Consider the following 22,907-nt stretch of genomic DNA (forward strand, 5'->3'; position numbering starts at 1 on the left):
TCAGGTCAAAGATCTAAGTAACGGGTGTATCACTGGATCTATATTGGTGACTCTTGCTTGCTAGACAGATTATAGGCTGTTTCCTATATTATAATAGTGACTGCACTTCAAAAGTATTTCATTAGCTGTAAAGCACTATGAGAGGTCCTGTGTTATAAGTGCAAGTTATCTCAAGGAAAAGATGAAGATGTAGTCGTAATGTCACTGGACTAGTAATCCAGTGGCATTAGCTAATACTTGAGGGACATGAGTTGAAACTGCACCATGACAATTGATGGAACTTAATTCAATTAGTTAATAAATTAAATAAAATTTTAAAACTCTGGAATTAAAAACTTGTCTCCCTAATGGTGTCTATGAAGCTATAATTGATTGTTGCAACAATCCGTCCCCTTTAGGGGAGGAAATCTGCTGTCCTTATCTGGTCTGGCCTATATGTGACTCCAGAGGCACAGCAGTGTGGTTAACTCTTAATTGCTTTCAAGAAAAATTAGTGATTGTGGGTTTCGACACGGGGCAGTTGGAGGAGGGGAGCTGAAAGGGTTACTGGCGTGTAGGGGTCAGCAAGATAGTGGGGGAAGGGTAGATGGGGTGCCAATGGGTTGTAGTGGGAGGGCGTCCAGTGAAAGCGGGACGAGTCAGTGTCACAGTTGCTTCGGGATTAGAAATGCATTAAATGCTTCTAACTTTCCCTGGGTTACCATTCTGCTAAGATAGTGGAAACCATCCCAAGTACCTGAGTTACATCGGAATATCGATGATATAAGATAATAAGGTAATTGCCGATCGGATTTTTAAATTTCCTGGACAGTCCTTGTGTGGGGTCTCCGGGCAGTTGCGTCTCTCTGTGTGTGCGGTGTGTATATATATACAGGGAGGGGATAGTGTCCTAGTGTATCTTCTGGGTTGCCTCCTGAGTATGAACACTCCCCACCCCCAAAGAACGAAGTGCTGGGTCATTATTCATCAGCTTTTTCCGAAGAAAATACACCAACTTTCAGGGCGTCAATTTGACTGTAATGGGTCTATACTTTTAAGGAAGCGTTTACACTGTCTCCTTCAGCGTGTCAGACTGAACGCTGTCATTTGTCAAATGAATATTCCACAGTACCAATCATGCTCCAACTCACTGACCAGTTGCTAATAAAGAAGCCCCTTTAGCCTATGTCGGAGTTTGTGTGTATGTGTGTGGCGGATGTGAATAATCTCAGTGTAATTAACCAGCCCCACTCGCGTGTTCACGGTGTCAGTGTTTAGCTGTTGATCACTTTCCATCTCCCAGCCTCATCAGCATGAAAGCTGAACGGCTGACAGACCTGGAAGCGGAATGAAATTCTAGTTGTGTTTTGCACTGAATAAATCATGATCGGAGCGTATATATTGAGGTGCATATGCCTTTGCCACACCTGATGTGTTGCCGGCCAGCTCCGAGCTACAATGGATTGCTTGTCATAGTAACGGGGTGCGCATTATGTGATTGGAAGAGAAGCACCTCAGCAGATTGCTGGGCCTCCAAGGCGCGGCCATCCTCATTCTGTGCATCCTCTGATTCATTTAGCAAACAACAAGCACGTCGCCGATTTTGAAAATAAACAACAAAAAAAACCCGTTCTTTATATTTCTACAAATAAGTAAACAAATACATCCTGGACAGCTTTCCGCAGGCTGCGATTAATACGACAAGCCATGTCACTCACTGATGTTTTGATCGCCGAAATGTTAGAGGCGTGAGAGACCATAATCTGTTTCCAGCATGAACGTGGCTCTACAAAATCTCAGCAATAATGTAAGTTCCGAGCCGGCTTTGTTGATACTTGTATGTGTAGTGGTAGACATGCAGTGTGGGCACTATGTGATCGCGTTTATTGCAGAGTGAATTCACCAAATCAAAAATAACAGGAGGATTAAAGCCTCTCTTGATGGCAGTAAATAAATATTTGTTTTAAATGTAAACTGTAAGCGGTGTTTAAATAATCCGGCGACCCCCATAAACACTGCTTGCAAATAATAATTTATGATTGGCATAAAGGTTTAATGGAAAAGTACTGGCAAGACGGCTGTCCATTCTGCTTTCGAGTATGAAAAAGGACCTTGTGTGTTTCGGCATCACTACGAGATGTTTTTAAATATGATACTTTACAAAAATGATCTGCGGCATTGTTGTGGATCTTTGCACAAATAAGGAACGTAATGTGTTCCAATCGCGGTTTTGTTATAGTTGTAAAGCGGGCCATAGTTCATTTCCCTGGACCGCAGAGAGAATGGTTTTATATGTGGAACAGATCGATCCTGAGCTGTTGTACGAATTGAATTTTCTTTTTTTTTAAGAAAAAAGCTATGGGGGCGATTTTTCTTTGCAATTCCTAATACAAAAGTTGGAGATGAGAAATGAGCACTTTCCAACATGCATCTTAATATCGCGCGTCTGGGTACAAACTGCCCCGGTGTGAGAATATTATTGTCATGCAGTGATTTCCTGGAAAGGGAACAGAAACATTTACTTTGCCTTTTTGCTCCTTTTTGCTTTTTGCCTTTTACTTTGAAATCAAAGTAAACTCAGATAGTCTTTAAAGGGCGAAAACAAAAATCGCTCACCAATGATATTCGTGTAACAGGTGACCGCATTGAGAATTGCCAGTTTGTTTGTATTTTTATGAGCACCGAACCCAATCTAAAATAATTTTATTCTAGCCTGGTATGTATCACCGTTGTGCTTTGGTCAATTGTCTCTACAGGACAGGTAAATTGGATTAAATAAATGATTTCGCTTTAGAGGGCTTGTGTACTTTTTCTGCTCAATTTTGAATACTTACATGTTGCAAATAGATATTTATTATCCTTTTCCCATATACTAATTTATCTGCACGCCAATTAGGTATCTGAGGTTGGTAAATTGACACCTACTTATTGCAAACGATATTTATTTACCAATACAGAAACATGATACCAATGGTAGGTTTAACTGGTGGTTTAGGACATTTCTCCATTAGCCTCATGGATTGAATTAGCCCTGCACATTCCTGTGTTTCTTTAAACAGTGATTTTAACAAGTACTTATGTCATGTGCTACCATGGTGATGTACAGATGATAAACATTGTACTGGTTTATGGGCTTGGGGGAAAAAAAGGTGCTGATTAACATAATATAATTCCCAAAAAATGTTTAACGTTCAGCTATAATTACTGGACGGAATTCATTTTATATTAATATCAATATTTCTTCGCACAGTCAACAATACTTAAAATGTTAGACTGAGGAGAATTCATCACTGTATAAATTGTGATTCTCCCTCTTATTACCATTAAGAGCTTTTGATAATTGGTGTTAACAATCCACCTCTTTTCTGAATGCATCTCTGTATTACAATAATGCATATTTCAATACAATATTGCTCCAAGGTTTATCTGATGACATAATACATAATCAATATTATCAGAAAATGGTTATCTGATTAACCTTAATGTAAAAATAATTAAAGGTGCTAATCTGACAAACACCGAGGAGCAAAATCGAATAGCTCCGATAAACAGACAACGGATCATAAAATGCAGTTAAGCTTGGTCATTGCTTTTATCCTGCCTGTCAATTTAAATGAATATAGTATGCAGCCCAGTGCTCAGTGAGTGCATGTCTCAGTGGGAGCCCCAAGTTTATGCGAGGCTCCCACCATTTAGAGCCGACCTGCCATGCATAAAGTCAGCTGCACCTCTTACAAGATATAAACATTTTAGCTAGAGAAGTGATTTGGGAAGAGAATCTGAACAGGTAGAGTAAGACTAATGGGACAGCAGGGGAAAGAGCCATTGTTCTCAGATACCCCAATGGAGGCTTTGATGCAGGAGGTGGAGAGAAGGAGAGATGTCTTCTATCTAAAGGAGCCCACTCAAGCATATACTGCAAAAACAGTGTGGGACCAGATAGCTGTGGCAGTCAATGATAGAATCTTGACTCACGGTCCTTGATGGAGTACCATGAGAAGCCTCACATGAGTTGTAAATGTCAGTGAGTGTCTCTTCAAATGCCATAACCATACCATATCCCACCAACTGCACCTCTAGCCTCATGCATTGCTCAATTCACCACACTTCTAGCACTCAGCTACCAAAAATCTCTATCAATCTAATTCATGCCTAATATTCATAGCTTCATCCAACCCTCACAATTAGCACTGCTGTAAGCCTTATATCCACATCTCATAACTTTGGACACACGGGCAGATGTTCAACCACACCATCCAAGTATATTGTACCGTACTTGGTGACACATTTCCTTATCTTATGCAGGACAAAATGAGACATAATTGAAAGCAAAAACACAATTTATAAGGTAAAGGTACAGATCTATCTCCTTACCACCATGGAGGACACAGCATTGCCATCATTGGAGTCACCATGACTGTGGCCCTTGACAGTGATGGGTTGAAGCCATTAAAGATATGTTCATACCTACTTCTCCATCTCCTTCCCCCCCATCATTCACTCTCATACTTGCAACCATCAGCACAGATATTGACACTTTGCATTCTTTAGACAGTAGCTTAAAGGAGGAATCTGCATGAAGTATGACACTGGACCTCAATAACCTGCAGCCAGTGCAGAAAAGAGTTTGCACAGCCTGCCAGAGTGCAATGTCACACATTTATTTTGTTGCAGAGGACTCACTTAAGAACTTTGAAGGGGTAGTCTTTAGGAAAAGACTGAAATAAAAGCAAAATACTATTGATGCTGAGGATTTGAAATGAAAACAGAAAGTGCTGGAAAAACCCAACAGGTCGAGAGAAACAGAGTTAACAATTCTTGTCATTATGACTCTTTTTCAGAGTCAGACTTGCTGAGTTTTTCCAGTATTTTCAGTTTTATTTTCGAAGAAGGCTGATGGTTATACATTTTTGAATGCTTGGTGCATTAGCTGGCCTGATTAAAAAGCATAAGGTTGTTCAGGAGCATGGAGGAATCTGGCACCAACTTGACACAGGGTTTTGTGCAGATCTTGGAGACCAGGACTCGCCAGTATGGAAGTGGTAGCCTACTCTATCAGACCATTTGCAGATTCAACCATTTTGTAAGGTCGGCTCATTGATGTCTCAACTTTCATTGCAGTACAAGAAATGAAACCCCAATGTCTAAGCGCTGGCTTGGAAACTTCAAAATTTATTTATTAATCACGAGTAAGGCTTACATTACAGTGCAATGAAGTTACTGTGGAATTTCCCCAGTTGCTACAATCCTGTGCCTGTTCAAGTCAATGCACCTAACCAGTATGCCCTTCAGGAAATCAGAGCACCCAGAGGAAACCCATGCAGACAAGGGGAGAACATGCAGCCTCTGCACAGACAGTGACCCAAGCAGGGAATTGAACCCAGGTCCCTGGCACTGTGAGGCAGTAGTGCTAACCACTGTATCATCCTTATGAATGTTTCTGCCCGGTTTCAAACCAGGGACCTTTTGCATGTTAGCCAAGTGTGATAACTACTATACTACAGTAACAAGTGACAACTCAGTAACAACTCAGGCTGAAGTCACGCAAGCTCAGCCTGATGTCATGCAAATTTAGATTACACCCATAAGCTCAGTTTGCTGCTGTGCAGGCTTAAACTTTTAACATCTTAGCTACTGGATTCAAACAAGCTAACATGATTTCACAGCAGTCCAAGAAGCTGTTTTCCAATGCAATAGCAAACAGGGATAAACTTTCAAGGGCAATGAATGTGCACTTTGCTGGAGATGTTCACATCCCAGAAATGACTATATATAAATAAAACATGGATATCCGATGCGTGGGAACACCTCCACTTCCAAGTCCTGATTTGGAAAGATATTGTCACTGTTGCTGGATCAAAATCCTGGAACTTCCTCCAAAACAGCACTGTGGGTGTACTTACCACAAAAAGATTATAGTGGTTCCAGAAGGTGGCTAACCACAACATTCTCAGGAGCAATTCAAAATGGACAATAAATGCTGGCTTTGCTTAAGTACCCACATCCTAAGAATTTAATTTAAGAAAGGACTGGAGTTTGTGAGATTCTGAATTCGAAAGAAAGTAACTCTAGCGTTATTTTCATGTGTTCTGAGCCTTCATGGAAGAGATTTTCAGTGCACAATTCTTTCCTGAATTTGTCATAAATGTGCAACAGTTAATATCAGTCTAGATTTTGCTTGAGTATGATATCTTGCTGCATGCCCCATTAGTTTATTTTTGCTCACCTTAAAATGTTTTGTCTTGTTTGCTGATGGAGGTAAAGCTGATATTGGTGCATCGGATCCAATAGGACATCTGGGATGTCAGTGAATGATGGGATCAATGGTCTATCTCCTTAAAAAATGAGATTTAAGGATTAAGAAAATTTTTAAAAAATGTAAATTAAAATCAAAACAGGTACAGAAAGAGAAATAAGAGAGAAAGGAAGATTGAGTTAAATGGGACGGAAAAGAAAAGGGTAAAGTAAGAAAAACATATAAACATATTAAATTGCAAAATTTTAAAACTTTGGTGATATTTATTACTTGTGGGAATAAGATATTGCAGTTTAAAATGTTTCCTTTCAGGGAAATTGAGTGGCATTGCAGGAACTTAAATTCCTAATTCAAAATGTACTTGCGATGTTAAGTAGCAGCTGTAACAGTGTGTGTGAGTTTAATTGATAACTAATACACACATGCAGCAATTTCAAGAAAACACAAGGAGGTTGAAGGTGAGCTGCCATTTTCTTGAGGCTAATAGTGAGTGGAGTGTTGCAAATTGTCCAGCAACCTGTAGCTATTGCCAATTCACAGGGTGTCTCTTCCTAACTACATTGGTGGGTGTCCTTTGTTGCCATTAGATTTGAATATTTCAATATTCTTTTGAAGAAAGAACAAAGGTTGGTTGGTCTCTCACTTTATATCCTCCATAAACGTCAGCTCATCTAAACCCCTTACTGCTAATATCCTAACTTACACCACATTCAGTTCACCATTACCCATGTTCACTGTCCAACATCGGCAATGCCGTAATATTATAATTCTCATCCTTTACTTAAAATCCTTGGATAGCTTCACCCTTTCCCATCTCTGTATTCTCCTCCAGCCATACAATCCTGAGAGATCTTGGTGCTCCTCCAATTCTGGCTACTTGCACAATCCTGATTTTCTTTGCTCTGCAACGGGCAGCTGTGCCATCAATTGCCTAGGGTTACTCTCTGGAGTTCTCTGACTAAAAATTCCCGCCTTTCTTTCCTCCTTTATGACACTTATTAAGATCTACCTCTTAGTTTAACTTTTGGTCACATGTCTTAACATTTCCTAATGTGGTTTGGTGCCACATTTGTATCATAAGTCTCGAGGAAAGCAGCTTCAGACATGTTGAATGTGCTGTATTATTACATTACATGGCCTTAAAATGTGAGGAGAGAAATGGAATAAACTAAATATAAAGATTTTAAAATTGATAAAGGAGCCATGAGATATAAAAGAAATAATTATTCAGTAGATTGTATGATCTTCAGAATTCTTCATGATTGAAATAAGTGTAATTTAATCAAATGCTCAGGAACTGAGCTTGGTGTTTGGTGTACTGTTCAGATGGTTAATTTTAGCCATCTTTGTTCATTGATAGATTTTTGTTGGTGTTTAATTTGATGCATCAGATGTGCAGAAACCATTTTGTAATTCGTTGGTGCATGGTAGCAATCCTTCAATTTTTCCATGGATTACACAAAATCCTTAATGAAACCGTGTTGTTCACATTACTGTTGATAAATCATTCTCATTCAACTAAACCGCATCCAGCCTGAGGTTATAATCGAAAGATAATATTGATGAGACATTGCCTAGGTTAAATCCTCGAGCTAAGAGATGACATCCCATTCAGGGACTAGGGTTCACATGTGCTGCTGAGCCATGAGAAGACTCTTCACTTGTAACCCAATCCTTCTGGCAATTTTTTGATATGCACCATGAAAAAAGAGAGTGAGGAAAAGTAAAATAGGAAAATAAAACAGCTTCAGTCCACATAACACATCTGACATTAATCTAATCTAGTGTCTGCTTGAAGACAGTGTCCATCTACTTAATTAAACCATCTCCATGTCCATGTCAGTGTCCGGTCCATTCAGCTGTATACCAGCATGGTTATATTACATAAGATCACATAATATGAGCTAGACATTGCTGCAATGGAAGGCTGGTAATTTCTAAAGGCTAGCAAACTCGCAACAACAATTTTGTTTCAGATCAATAAACTGAAAATCTACACCCTTATGTTTTTAAGAATATCTGCACAGCCTTGATTTCTAATTAAATTTTTAGTAACATACCCAACAATTTTAGTAAAGCAACACTTCTGCTAACATTTATGTTTGCTTGTGGAGTGATGCCTTTCCTTCATGAGATCACCCTCCCCTCTTCAATAAGCTGCTTCATTAACATCTGGGAACTGATCCCCAAGTCACGAGAGTCAACTCGCTGGCAGGTCAGCCAAAAGACTGGCATTGTTACACTCCATCATCATTCCTGATTATGTCCTGTCCATTGGCAGGACAAATCCATGCCAGGCATGGGCACAGTGGTATAGTTGGGGTGAGGTGACCTTTAATTCTGGTCTCCATGATGGCTCATTGTTTCAGATGAGATATGGGCCAGGATACGTCCTGCAGCTTGCAATCTACTGACCTTCCTCAGCTGATGAATTGATACTCCTCCATTTAGACCAAAACTTGGAGGGAACGCTGAGGGTAGAAAGGGAACTGTATGAACTCTTGGTGGGATGTAATCACCATGAGTGGCTTTATGGTGCCAACCATTGTCTGAGCTGGCCAAGTTTTGAAGGAGATAATTGCCACACTACCTCACTGTGGTAGCTGATGAAAGAACTGACATGAGACAATAACCTGCGTGACTTTGCCCTCACCAATCTACTTGTATGTAGCAGATGTATTTGTCCATGACCACATTAGTAGGAGTGACCATCACACAGCCCTTGTAGATACAAGTTTCTGTCTCCATTGTGTTGTGTGTCAATACACTATGCTGAATGGAATAAATTAAGAGCAGATCTGGCAACTAAAACTGAGCATTCACGAGGCAATCAGTTCCTGACCTCTTCACAGCCTTGGTCCAGATACGGACAAAAGAGCTGAACTCAAGAGGTGAATTGAAGGACACTGCCCTTGACACCAAGGTGGCATTTGATCGTGTGTTGCATCAAGGTGCCAGAGGAAAACTGAAGTCAATGGGAATCGGCCAAATGTGGGCAATTGGGACTAGCTTAGAGGTTTAAAAAAAATGGGCTGCATGGACAAGTTGGGCCGAAGGGCCTGTTTCCATGCTGTAAACCTGTATGATTCTATGCCACATTTTGGAACCTTCCAGAAAAACTGGAATGAGAGAAAGGTTGATGATGAAATGGGTTAAGCCCTGCTGAAAACGATAGAAAAGGTAAAGACCCAGACCTTTCTCAAGTTAATAGAAGTGAAGGGTCAGAAGACAGGTTTAGTTCAAGGATTGGCATGCTACTTTTGTGAAGGTTGAATGCTGGAAGTTAAAGAGCAAGTCTGTCACGTTTGTTTCATCGAGAGATGTTCTCCAAGTTGATAATGTCCTGGTAAAGTTCATAACAGCGGGGGGAGTTTCCCCCATATTCAGAGAGGGTCCCATCAGGTGAGGGAAAGCTTATAGGGAATTTTTTCTCAAGGGTAAATTATTCCTATGTTCATCTGGCGAGACAGGCAAGTTATTTATTATCCTTAGTGATACAAGATTAGCATAGTCACTGATATTGGCAAGTGGCATAAAGCTTTCTCCAAAAACCTTGCTGAATAAACCAGTATTTATTTGGGATATTAATGGAAATTATTTACTCATCCCTTTATTTAAAGTTTACTTTAAGTGTGGCTTAGTTACTAGTCCTGTTACTGTGAGTGCCATTCCTACTTTACCTTGTGGAAGATGGAAATTTCATGTTTGGAAATGATTGGTTGGGGATAAAGTATAACCATTTCCAGTAATCTTGAGAAAGTCTATTGAAAGTTGAAACTGAAATTGTACAGGAAAAGTTGGGTGACACAAAAGACCCAGCTACCTTTTGTAAGCTTGCCACTAAAATTAATGTTTTGATTCATGATGTTTTTCATAGCATCATAAATTCAGTCTTCTAATTTAAAAATGACATGAGAGCGTCAGGCTGAAAAAGAAATGTTAAGAGCAGGTGAAGACAATGTAAAGCCGCCTGAATTAAAAGTGCAGAAAGTGTCTGAGCAAGATGAAGCAAAACAGATAGCAAGAGTGCTGAAAGCTAATGATGATAAAGAGGGAACAGGCTTCGAAGGAGAATGGAAAAGCTGAAGCCAGTTGGCCCTATGGAGCTGCAAGAAACAATGTGTTCTTGAACATCATTTTAAAATTTTAAAATGAAGAGCCAATCACTCTTGCTGGTAATGAATTAGATAAATGATAAGGGCACAGCTGATGTTAAATGTGAGGTTATTCCAATTCTGAGAAGGGAAACTTAAACATCTGCTCTCCACTGTATATTTGCAATTTGGTATAATGCAAGGAAAGATATGAAAGCCAGTGAAGGATGTCCCAGACGTCTGTGGCAATTTTAAATAAAATAATTGTTTATCAATACAGTACACAAGAAAGTCAACTAAAAATAAACTCACCAACTGGAAGGCTACACATATTAACCCCAAATTTACCCTGTTCCAACAACTTTATTTCCCTAATTTCAGAGCTAATCCTCTCCGAGCAACATCCTGCAGGATTTCAAAAACTATAGGCATGATCTAGTAATGGTTACCACACCAGGCACTAATATATATTTTGTTGTTAGTGCCTGGTGTGGAAACTATTTCTGGATTTGGGTGTTGCTTCTGATGTAGAGCAGACAACTGGCTGTTCAAACAGGCTTCTCTACAGGCACAGCTTGCTGGGAGTTCAGAGCTTTTCCTGCAGCAGGCTGAGGTCTAAAGCAGCTAACTTGTATAATTGAAATTACTTCTGGTATACCATTTCCCCCCTTAATCATCTTTTATCTGAATTAACATACTCAGAAGTCACTCTTAACTATCTTAATTTCATGTGTCTGCCTTTTAGAATGTACTGTAATTGTAAAATTCATAACTTATCTTATCCTTTGACCTCTAACATCTTACTCAAATCTTTCATTTTCTATTCCCCTTTGTTGCAATTTGCCTTGGGTAAACATCTATTTACAGGGTTATTTGGCTTATCAACATATCAAAAGCACTAGTTCCATCAAACTAGCCAAATTGTCTACACCACTACACAATTTCCATTTTTAAATAGTTCTTTTAAACATTCAGCTGGCAGAACACATTTCCAATTACTGGATTTTCATGAGTTATCACGATTTTCTGACACAAAGCTCAAATGGAGTGGGAGGAAGAAAAGAAATAAAAACATTCAGGAAATGAATAAAAGAGAGCATCAAGTGTTCTTAGCTGAGCATGGACGTGGCTTGAATTAAGTTCTTAAAGCAACCAAAGAGGATCTTACTTGAAAGAAAAATGAACTGCTTGCATAACACCTGCAAAAGAAAGCTGAGTGGTTAAATCATGGAGAAGAGCCAAAAGTTAAACACAGTCCTAAATTTCAACAGGATCATGAAGTGAATCCCATAGTTATGTGGGACAATTTAGATGTGTGGCTGGTTCAGACTTTCTTCACATTAGAAAAAAACATGCAGACATGGAAGAAAATGGAAATCAGAAATTGGAATCTTAACAGAATGCCTCAGATTCTGTTTGAAACAGTGAAAACCCTGATGACAATTTGTTGTCTAGCACAAGAGACAAACACAAGAAATTGCTGAATTCAGATGGTTAGACGTGATGTGATAGGAGGATTTTGCCTCAGACTCCATTTCACAGCGGCCAGTACACTGAATCCAGATGGTTTGTCGGCAGTCAGCAATGCTGTTCCTGACTAAGTTAACCAAACAAATTGTAAAACCTTTGGACTCCTCACGAATGCTAATCCAGTGTCCTGACTGTACAAAGTTCAATACAGATTTTTAAAAAAGCAACATGAAGAGTGCAAAACCAAGGAGCACATATTGCTTCCATTAGTGGGCCAGACTAGTTGGTTAGTCAACAAAAATGCCATGCAATATTGCAGACTTGGTTGGTTCATGCATTGGGTTTCCAAGGCTACCACAGGGAGTTAATTTAAATCCAAACTATCATGAACAGGTCTGTTGCCTTGATCCCACTTATCAACCAGCCATAGATACAAATTGATTGTTGTATTACTGACTGCTTGGTTTCTGCCGTTGGGAGCTGTGTAGCTGGCACCAAAGAACCCTATGAGTGACTTGACGACCAGTACAGTCGATCATAAAATTGCATTTGTTCCTGATCACAGTATGGATACATACCCGGATCCATCAAACAGTGGTTCTATAATTCGGAGGTATAGCTTCTATTTTTTGAAAGCCAGTCAATATTTATTGAGCGTGAATTGTGTTTTTTTTAATTTAGTCATGGTTTACGTATGTTTTTGGCAATGCTGGCATTTAATGACCATCTCTTGTTGCCTTTGAGAAATGCTGTAAATCTTCTTGAACCACTGTAGTTCATGTTGGTGAAGGTGCCCCCACAGTGCTGACAGGTTGTGAGCTCCAAGCTAATTGATCCAGTAACAATAAGGGAACAGTGATGTATGTCCAACTCAGTATGGTCTGTGACTTGGTAAATGGGGGGAAGGGTGGGGGGGAACATGGGGCTTATCGTGTACTCTTGCATCTGCTGAACTTGTCTCCATGCACCTGATATACCTGGTCTTCCAGGTAGTGAAAGTTGTGGTTTGAGAGATGCAGTTTCAAAAGCCTTGATGAGTTTCTGCAGTGCATCCTGTGGATAGAGTGCTGATAGAATAGTGCTGATGCTGAGTGACACTGTGGTTAGCACTGCTGCCTCACGGCATCAGTGACCTGGGTTCGATTCCAGCCTTGTGTGACTGTCTGTGTGGAGTTTGCTTGGGGCTTCCCCTCAAATGCATTTATATTATTTGCCTTAACCACTCACTGTAGTAGTTAGTTCTACATTCTTAAGATTATTTGGGTAAAGATGTTTCTTTTGAATTCTCTATTGGATTTCTTGGTAACTATTGAATGTTAATAGCCTTTTGTCATGCTCTTCGCCACAAGAGGAAACAATCTCTCTATATCAACTTTACCTAAATCTTTCAGAATTCTATAGATCTCTAAGTCATCCCGCAGGCAGTTTTTAGAAGAGAATTCGAGCCAATTCAGTGTTACCTCATCAGCCATGCAACAGACATGTTCTTTTTATTCATTCGTGGGACGTGGGCATTGCTGGCAGCATCTATTGCCTATCCCTAGTTGCCCTTGAGAAGGTGGTGATGAGCTGCCTTCTTGAATCACTGCAGTCCATGTTTGAACTTAGGCTGTAATGAAGTCAAGAGCTGAGTGATCTTGGCAAAACCCAAACTGGCCTCACTGAGCAGGTTATTGCTGAGCAGGTGACACTTGATAGCATTGTTGATGACCCCTTCCATCACTTTACTGATGATCAAGAATAGATTGATTGGACAGTAATTGGCCAGGTTGGATTTGTCCTGTTCTTTTGTGTACAGGACATACCTGGGCAACTTTTCACATTGCTGGGTAGATGCCAGTGTTATAGCTGTGCTGCTAGAGCTTGACTAGGGAAGTGGTAAGTTCTGAGCACAAGTCTTCAGTTCTGTTGCCGGAATGTTATCAGGGCCCATTGCCTTTGCAGTATCCAGTGCTTCCAACTGTTTCTTGATATCATGTGGAGTGAATTGAATTAGCTGGAGGCTGGCATTTGAGATGCTGAAGACCATTGGAGGAGGCGAGATGGATCACCCACACGGCACTTCTGGCTGCGAATACTTCAGCCTTGTCTTTTGCAGTGATGTGCTGGGCTCCTCCATCATTGAGGATGGGTATATTTGTGAAGCCTCCTCCTCCAGTGAGTTGTTTAATTGTCCACCATCATTCTTGATTGGATGTGAAAGGACCACAGAGCTTAGATCTGATCCATTGGTTGTGGGATCGCTTGCTCTATCACTTGCTGTTTTTGCCATTTGGCATGCAAGTAGTCCTGTTTGTAACTTCACCACGTTGACACCTCATTTTTAGGTATGCCTGCTGCTGCTCCTGGCATGCCCTCCTGCATTCTCCATTGAACCAGGGTTGATCCCCTGGCTTGATAGTAATGGTTGAGTGGGGGATATGCTGGGCAATGAGGTTGCAGATTGTGCTGGAGTACAATTCCACTGCTGTCAAAGGCCCACAGTGCCTCATGGATGCCCAGTCTTGAGTTGCTAGATCAGTTCGAAGTCTGCCCCACTTAGCACAGTGATAGTGCCACACAACACAATGGAGGTTATTCTCAATGTGAAGGCAGGACTTTGTCTCCACAAGGACTGTGCAGTGGTCACTCTTGCTGATACTGTCATGAACAGATGCATCTGCAGCTGGCAGATTGGTAAGGATAGATCAAGTATATTATTTCCTCTTGTTGATTCCTTCACCACCTAGTGCTGACCCAGTCTAACAGTTATATCCTTTAGGAACCAACAAGCTTGATCAGTTGATGAGCCATTCTTGGTGGTGGACGTTGAAATCCCCCATCCAGAGTACATTTTGCACCCTTGCCATCCTCAGTGCTTCCTCCAGATGTTGAATGTGGAGGAATACTGATTCATCAGTCAGAAGGAGGATGGTACGTGGTAACCAGTAAGAAGTTTTCTTGCCCATGTTTAACCTGAAACTTCATGGGGTCCAGAGTCAATGTTAAGGATTCCAGGGCAACTCCCTCCCGGCTCTATATCACTGTACCGCCACCTCTGCTGGTCTGTCCTGCTAGTGGGACAGGACATATTCAGGGATGGTAACGGTGGTATCTGGTGTGTCATCTGTAAGGTATGATTTGTGAGAATGACAATGGAAAGACTTAGACCAGAAAAGCTTGGTGTTCTAGCCAAAGGAAATGTGGAAAGGATTTTACAGCCTTGCTCAAGCGAGACTGGAAATTCCTGCCCGAGTTCAACGGACATTTCCACTGTCCACCCTTCACCCGCTCCGATTCCATGGCAGGTGAGGCAGTAGATTTCTGGCAGAAATGTCTCACTTGTACATCAGTAGGAAAATATGCTATTTTTAAAAATATGCTTTACTTTGATCTCTTCTGATCTGCCCATACAGTGTGTGTAATATACTGGTTGTGAAGATAGCTCATAAGAACATAAGAACATAAGAAATAGGAGCAGGAGTAGGCCATCTAGCCCTTCGAGCCTGCCCCGCCATTCAATAAGATCATGGCTGATCTGTCGTGGCTCAGTTCCACTTTCCCGCCCTCTCCCCATAACCCTTAATCCCCTCTCTTATCAAGAACCCATCAACCAGCTTCTTAAAAATATTTAGCGAGGCAGCCTCCACCACTTCAACGGGCAGAGAATTCCAGAGATTCACCACCCTTTGAGTGAAGAAGTTCCTCCTCAACTCCGTTCTAAACTGCCTCCCCTTTATCTTGAGGCTGTGCCCCCTAGTCCTACTGTCTTTTTTGAGCGGGAAGAGTCTCTCCACCTCTATCCTATCCATCCCATTCATCATCTTATACGTCTCAATGAGATCTCCCCTCATTCTTCTAAACTCTAGCGAGTACAAGCCTAGTTTATTCAGCCTCTCCTCATAGCTCAACCCCCTCAACTCCGGTATCAGCCTAGTAAACCTCCTCTGCACTCCCTCCAAGGCCAAAATATCCTTGCGCAGGTGCGGCGCCCAAAACTGCACACAGTACTCCAGCTGCGGCCTCACCAATGCCCTATACAGCTGCAGCAAGACCTCCCTACTTTTATATTCAATCCCCCTCGCTATGAAGGCCAGCATCCCATTCGCCTTCCTGACCACCTGCTGCACCTGCAGGCTGGGTTTTTGCGACTCATGCAATTGACAGTTTTCCCAAACTTGTGTTAGTCTTATATGTTCAACGCCAGAACATGCACAGCAATAGCCTGAGTTCACTCAGCCTCTATCTTATAACCCCTTTTCTGCTTTTTGTAGCCTTGCATCATTTCTTAAATTCCAGCATATCCACAGGGTTTCCCCATCAGGTGATTGGTAAAATTGGAGAGAGGGTGTAATTGGCTAAGAATAGCCATTTATACAATTTCTTCTAGTGAGCCACTGATCATGAGTTGCGAATCAGGAAAATCCAGTTGGAATCCAGAGCTTTGTTTTCTATTAATTTCTCATTGCATTCAATGATCTATTGTTATGAAATAGTGGCCCAACAATGGTTTGACTGCCAGCCAATCAGAATTGTTTGAAATACTGCAGGGCTTTGGACTTAATCTTATTTTCTCTGCATTTAACCTTTTGGGCTTTAACTCCTGAGTTCCCCAATATTAGATTTAGGGGTACCCCAAAGATACATTGGGGAATCCCTCTTAGAGATTCGCAGCTAAGGGTTTGTAAAGCTATTGCCCAGAATCGCAAACTTCCTCTGGGCAATTGTCCTGCACTGAGGACTATTTGAAAATGCAATTTTAATCGCAAACTTTGGATGGTTTAGACCATGTTACACCAGTGGTCAGCCAGAAAATGTTAACAGAATTAAAACCTCTTCCAACTTCTGGGTAACTGTTTTACAGACCCAAACCGAACCTCCATGGGACTCACCCCACATACCCATGGGTCTTCTCCTGACCTCACAAGGGATTCCACATTCCACACCCACCCCCCTCCCCCACAAGGGATTCTCCCACCCACGAGACTCCTAACACCACGCACACCACCACCATCCCCCCAAGTCTGATAGGACCTGATCTGATGTGTACCCTCCACTTCCCCCGAGGCCTATATAATTCCAAACATTTCTTTGTTTACTATTGTAATCACTCCCTTCACTCTGTGTCAAATTTAATTAATGTTTTTATTATCTGATGCAATATATCTGCCTGCATCACTCTATCACATTGCAATTTTCACATTTCTCAGTTTCAAAATTGCTACATGTACATGCTTATACTGTGTTGTTGCATTATCTCCTGAGGCATACTTCCCTGCTTGCTTTTAGAAAAAACAGACATTTGATTATTATAAAGTTACATTTGGTGTAATTTTTAACATGGTATTGGTTTGTCCATTTCTTTTACTCCTGCAGATCACAGACAACGGAGGCTGCAGGCAGCAAACATGGTTTTGATTTTCTCTCCCCCTTACAGTGGTAATTTAGACTTGGGTATTGTTCCACAGGCACTGGCAAACAGCCCCATAAATCGCAGCAAGTTCAAGGCACAGAAAGAAGCCTCTTGGCCCATCATGTCATTACCAGCCGAAAAGTGAGTCAGCCAGTCCAATCTCACTTTCCAGCATTTGGTCTGTAACCCTGCATGTTATGGCACTTGAGGTGCATATCGAGATGAGTGGAGGGCTTTTGCCTCTTCTACACTTTCAGGCAGTGAGTATTTGCTTTTAACTAGTTTATTAATACTGTATCTAAACAGGATATAGATTAGGCTTGTTGCTCCTGAGCACGGTGTGTTCCATCCTCTCACTCAAGAATCTAGCACGTGGCTGACTAATGATATATCATCATTATATATCACTCTTTAGCATATCCATGTACTAACCCATCGCGGTCAGAATCAATCCTGTCTTTATCCAATATCTGTACTTGCACTTACCTGTTGTACTCTTTCTCAAATTAAGGAAATCATTTGCATTCACATAGTGCTTTTCATGACTGCAGGATGGCCCAAAGTGTTGTGCAGTACTTTTGAAGTTTAGTCTCTATTGTCATGTAGAAAAATGTGGCAGCCCATTTACAGAGTGGGGTCCCATAAACAGAATGGAGATAAGTGACCAGATTATATTTTTTAGTGATGTTGTTTGAGGGGTAAATGTTGATATTTACACTGGCAGAATTCTTGCACTCTTTAAATAGCTGTTTGATCTTTTACATCCACATGTGAGGACTTACAATGTGAATGTAGCCCAATCCATCACGCAATCCAGCCTCCCATCAATTGACTCTGTCTATGCTTCCCGCTGCCTCAGCAAAGCAGTTGGCATAATTAAGGACCCCATGCATCCCAGACATTCTGTCTTTCACCTTTGTCCTTTGGGAAAAAGATCAGATCTGAGGTCACGTACGAACCGACTCAAGAATAGTTCTTCCCTGCTGCATCAGATTTTTGAGTAGACTTACCTTGCATGAAGTTGATCTTTCTCTACACCCTACTGTAACACTACATTCTGTACTCTCTCTTTTCCTTCTCTATGAACGGTATGTTTTGTCTGTATAGAGCACAAGAAACAATACTTTTCCCTGTGTGTTAATACATGTGACAATAATAAATCAAATCAATTTTTGAAATGTAATAACTATTGCAATGTGGGGAAACGTAGCATTTAATTTGCACGCAGCAAGGTCTCACAAACAACAATGAGAGTAATGATAAGATATCCTGTTGTTTGGTGTTGTTGATTGAGAGCTAATCTTCAATTGTGCCATGAGATCTTTCACAGCTCTGAGAGAGGAGATATTTAGTCTTAGCTGAGAGATGACACTTCCAATGGTTATCAATCCTGCACTGAAGTGTCATTCCAGAAAATGTATCCAAGTCTCCTGAGTGGGGCTTGAAGCCATGTTTTCTTTTCAGCAGCAGGAGTGATACTATTGACCTAAAATTAATCCATTTAGAGCAAGAAGCCAGGCATTTTTTGTAAGTTTTTAAAAAATTGTCTTCCATATTTTCATTGTCTCACACATAACCCCTAAAATAGTTCAAAAAATTGTCTATACCACTCAGACCAAATGTCTTGTACTCATCTCTCAGACCCAGTGAACTGACCCACACTTTTCACTGTGATACTGTAACTCTTTACCAATACCTGTTACCTGGCAAACAGTTATTCTCCCTTTGTTGGATCTATGAAGTCTTCGACCCTGTCTACTCAACAAAGCTGGGAGAGCACTATACACCTAATGAGCTGATTATTGGGCTGACCCTGCCTCCAGTTGTAGCTGCCACCCGCTACTACTGGATTCTTCATCATTTGTAGTTCCTCTAATTTACTTGCTACCCATCCTAATGACAATCTTTGGGCTGGTGATTGGGAGTGAGGCAACTTATGACCACTTATCCTCCTCCTGTGGCTGTTCTCCTGCAGGATCTTGTTGAGAAGGATGCAAAGGAAAGAGAAATGGAATAAGAGTTAGTCTGGCACTGACAGTCTGAGGTACATGAAGGGTGTAGGTAATAATTGGAGTCTGTTTCAATAAAGCCCCATCCTCAGAATCTCCGCTATAAATGTGCTCTCAGAGGCCACAGATCTCGGGAGCTTGCTGCTCTAGTTAAGAGAGGATCATGATGTTACAAGCTTTTCCCTCAGCCTTAACTTCTCTACTTTTTGCTATTCACCTTTCTTTCCTTCAGGAGAGAGTGAAGTTTATGAGTAGCTAGTGAAAAGATAATGCATGTATGAGGTCTGTGCTTGTTGCACAAATGCTGGGGGAAGGGGTAAAGTAAGATACATGATTGGATGGAAAGTAAGTAGCTGGAATGCAAAATGAAGGAGATATCAGAGAATTCCCATTTTTGGAAAAAGCTGCTGTCAGTTTGGATTGAGAATAAGGGGGTGACTAAAGGTAAAGGATGTGATGCAGTGCAGGAAATTGTTCAGAGTTCTGGGGTATGGACCATTGCCAATTGTTATTCAGGGAGAAGCACAATTAAGAACTGTACTCACCTTTGCTGCTCGTCAGGTTATTGAAATATTTCTTGCATTGAACCCAGGTTTTGGACATTACAATCCCAGCCACCTCTCTCCAATTCCAATGGATCTTCCTCCTTTCTCACTCATTCCACTAGTATCTCATCAGAGAATTAGGGATTTGGTGGGCCATGCAGGGATTTTAACTCAAGCCATGAGCACACTATCAGCTTCACCTTTCCATCCAAGTTATAAAGCATTCTGACCTGGACTTCCATCAATATTCCTTCCCAATTGCTGGATTTAAATTGTGGGATTTCATACCTCACATCGCCACCATAAAGGACTACATCAGTTCCAGGAGAAAGCTCAACATCACTTTCTCAGGGCAACTAGGAATGGACAATAAATACAACCTTGTATTACACATAACTTGCAAGAACAAGATAAAAGACTTGCATTTATATAGTGCCTTTCATGACTACTGAACATCCCAAAGTTCTTTACTGAAAGTGAAATGCTTTTAACGTGTAATCACTGTTGTAGGAAAGGTGGCAGCTAATGTATGATAAAAGGGTTAAATGATTTAATCTGGCCTCAGGTGTTTTCTGAGCTTGCTGAGAGTTTCAAGAAGCACACGTGAAAGGCAGAAATTTCCAGTGAAGAAGACACTGTATAGATACATATTGGACAGCTTGGCTACATGTCTACACAAAATGCTCTAACCACATATGAGTGGTTAGCACCTTAGAGAATATCTAAGGTAAAAACCTAAAAAGGTAAAAATGTAGCAGAGGGTTTTACTTACTTTATGTCTGGAATCATATCTTATGGTAATGTAATGATGACTTAAAATCCTTCTCAGAGAAGTATTCACTTTCTACGATCACAAATATACTGTAATTTTAGCAAAAAAATATAATTTTGCAAGCAGCCAGTCAAAAGGTGTAGTTCAGACAGTAGGGTTCAACACATTTATATTGCATGTGTTTTTTTTTAAACACAGCTTAAAAACTCACCAGAAATCACTTAGTGATGCCAAATAGATCTACAGAGTGATAAAACAAATATAGCCAGCTGTGCCCAGCATATTATGGCTGACAGTGGGGAACTATTGCATATTGTAGGGCACTGGGGTGGCTCTAGGATTTGCCAATAAACGGTATCTATAGGAGGAAGAAAGAGAAGATATACTGCAGGTTGCTCTCCCAAATCTGTTAAAACTCAATACGCATTCTGGGCTAGAGATGACTGAAACTTTCTTGAATTTGTTTATTGAATGAATCTTATAAATGTTCAGTGTGATCTTCAATGGTGCTACCTGGGTGGTAAGCTGGACATAATGGATTACCTGTCCACTGCAAAGCCCATCTGATTTTCATGTAATTGACTGTCAGAGTGTGGCTCCTTTCAGGTCACATGACCCTCCCGCGTCTCTCAGAACAGAGCACACGAATCTCAGCTTATCAGATGTTAGGACGTGGGTCCAGGTAGGTGGAATCTGCTGTGTGAGCCTGGGAGTCAGTAGGACTAGACCTGTATCTGTACTGAGTGTGTCTGTACATAATGATAACTGTTCAATAAGTCATTGCTCTGAATGAAGGCTTCCTTGTCATATTGCCTCATGCTACAACAATGGTGGCCAGAACATAGTGGCTACAGTCACAAAAAGTCAACATTTGGAGGGACAAGGATGAGTCCATGAAAACCTGAAAGGAAGATTAAAAAGTCATTTTATCAACCATAGTTGAACAGCTATGCTATTATTTGAGAAAATTGATTTATTTGGACCTGAGGTCAAAAGTTGGGGCCAGTACATTGAAAGGCTTCGATACTTTTTCTGCTGTCAACTAAATAATTTCTGAAGTAAAGCAGAAAGTTATTTCACTCAGTTTGCGGCCCACAAACAAATAACTTTGTAAGAAGCCTCACTTCTTTGGAGGCACTGGATACCAAACCCTTTGACCATCCAGTCGCACTATGAGGGACCACTATAATCCCCAAGCCTCCATTATTATGCAGTGCTGTAACTTCCATCCATCCATAAGGGACAAGGGGAGACCGTTTCTGTTTTTGTCACTAAGCTTTGCCAAATGGCTGAATACTGTGTGTTTGGCCCATCTCTAAGTAATATGTTACGTGACTGTCTCATATTAATAGTTTGAGCATTCAGAAGAAGTTGCTGGTAAAAACTAAAATATCCCTGGACAAGGCAGTTGAATTGGCTCGAGTGACTGAAAGCGCTGCAAGAAACGTTCTGAACTGCAAGACATGGGAGACCAGGTGAATCAAACATGATGGGAAATGAGCAGCACAGCGGAGCCCGAGAAAAGGAAGTCATCAGCCAGATGGGTTTGACCCGTGTCATCACTGCGGGGGAGACCATCCCCAAAACAGATGCAAGTGTAAAGAATTCATTTGTTTCAGATGCAGTAGGAAGGCTACATGCAAGTCAATGCAGAGTCACACTGCCCCTAGTTTCCAAATAAAACTGGAGGACTTCAGTGAATACTTGAGGAAGATTGGATGAAAAGTCCAAAGTTTACAAACTCACCATTCATAGAATCATAGGGTCCCTACAGTGCAGAAGGAGGCCATTTGGCCCATTGATCCTGCCACGACCACAATCCCATCCAGGCCCTATCCCTGCAACCCCATGTATTTACCCTAGCACTAAGGGGCAATTTAGCATTGCCAATCAACCTAAGCTGCACCCAGAGGGAACCCACACAGACACAGGAGAACATGCAAACTCCACATAGACAGTCACCCAAGGTCGGAGTTGAATCCGGATCTCTGGCACAGAGAGGCAGCAATGCTAACCACTGTGCTGCATTATAAAGATATATAAAACATCCCCCATTGATATTTTCTTATGGTTAATGGGCAACCATTACCTATGGAGGTCCATACCGGCACTTTGGCTATGGTAATGGGAGAGCAAACGTACAAATATTTGCAGGACGGCTTGCAACCTTTTAAAGCTTAGCAGTACAATGGCCAAGTTGGCAGCTGATATGGAGAAGGCACTGAAGACAATGGGCACAAGGCCAACACCAGTGTCCTATCAGCACCAGTCTGCTCAGCTATCTTTGATGATAGTGAAAGGACAGGGGCCTAGTCTTATGGGATGAGATTAGTCAAAGCAATCAAATTGAACTGGCTGGAAATTTTCAGCATTAGGAATGGGGTTTACCA

General features: G+C 41.1%; 1 protein-coding gene across 1 annotated transcript in view; it reads left to right on the plus strand.

The window, feature by feature from the left end:
- Positions 1 to 1,554: 1,554 nt before the first annotated feature.
- Positions 1,555 to 22,907, plus strand: part of ece2b (endothelin converting enzyme 2b) — a 154,658-nt gene continuing 133,305 nt past the window's right edge. The window contains exon 1 of the mRNA XM_080185711.1: positions 1,555 to 1,786. Coding sequence (XP_080041837.1) covers positions 1,754 to 1,786 — 33 coding nt within the window. The 5' untranslated portion in view covers positions 1,555 to 1,753. The remainder of the gene's footprint in view (positions 1,787 to 22,907) is intronic.

The sequence above is a fragment of the Carcharhinus amblyrhynchos genome, chromosome 3 (genome assembly GCF_965287045.1).
Source record: "Carcharhinus amblyrhynchos chromosome 3, sCarAmb.v2.hapA, whole genome shotgun sequence".
NCBI classification, from domain to species: Eukaryota; Metazoa; Chordata; class Chondrichthyes; order Carcharhiniformes; family Carcharhinidae; genus Carcharhinus; species Carcharhinus amblyrhynchos.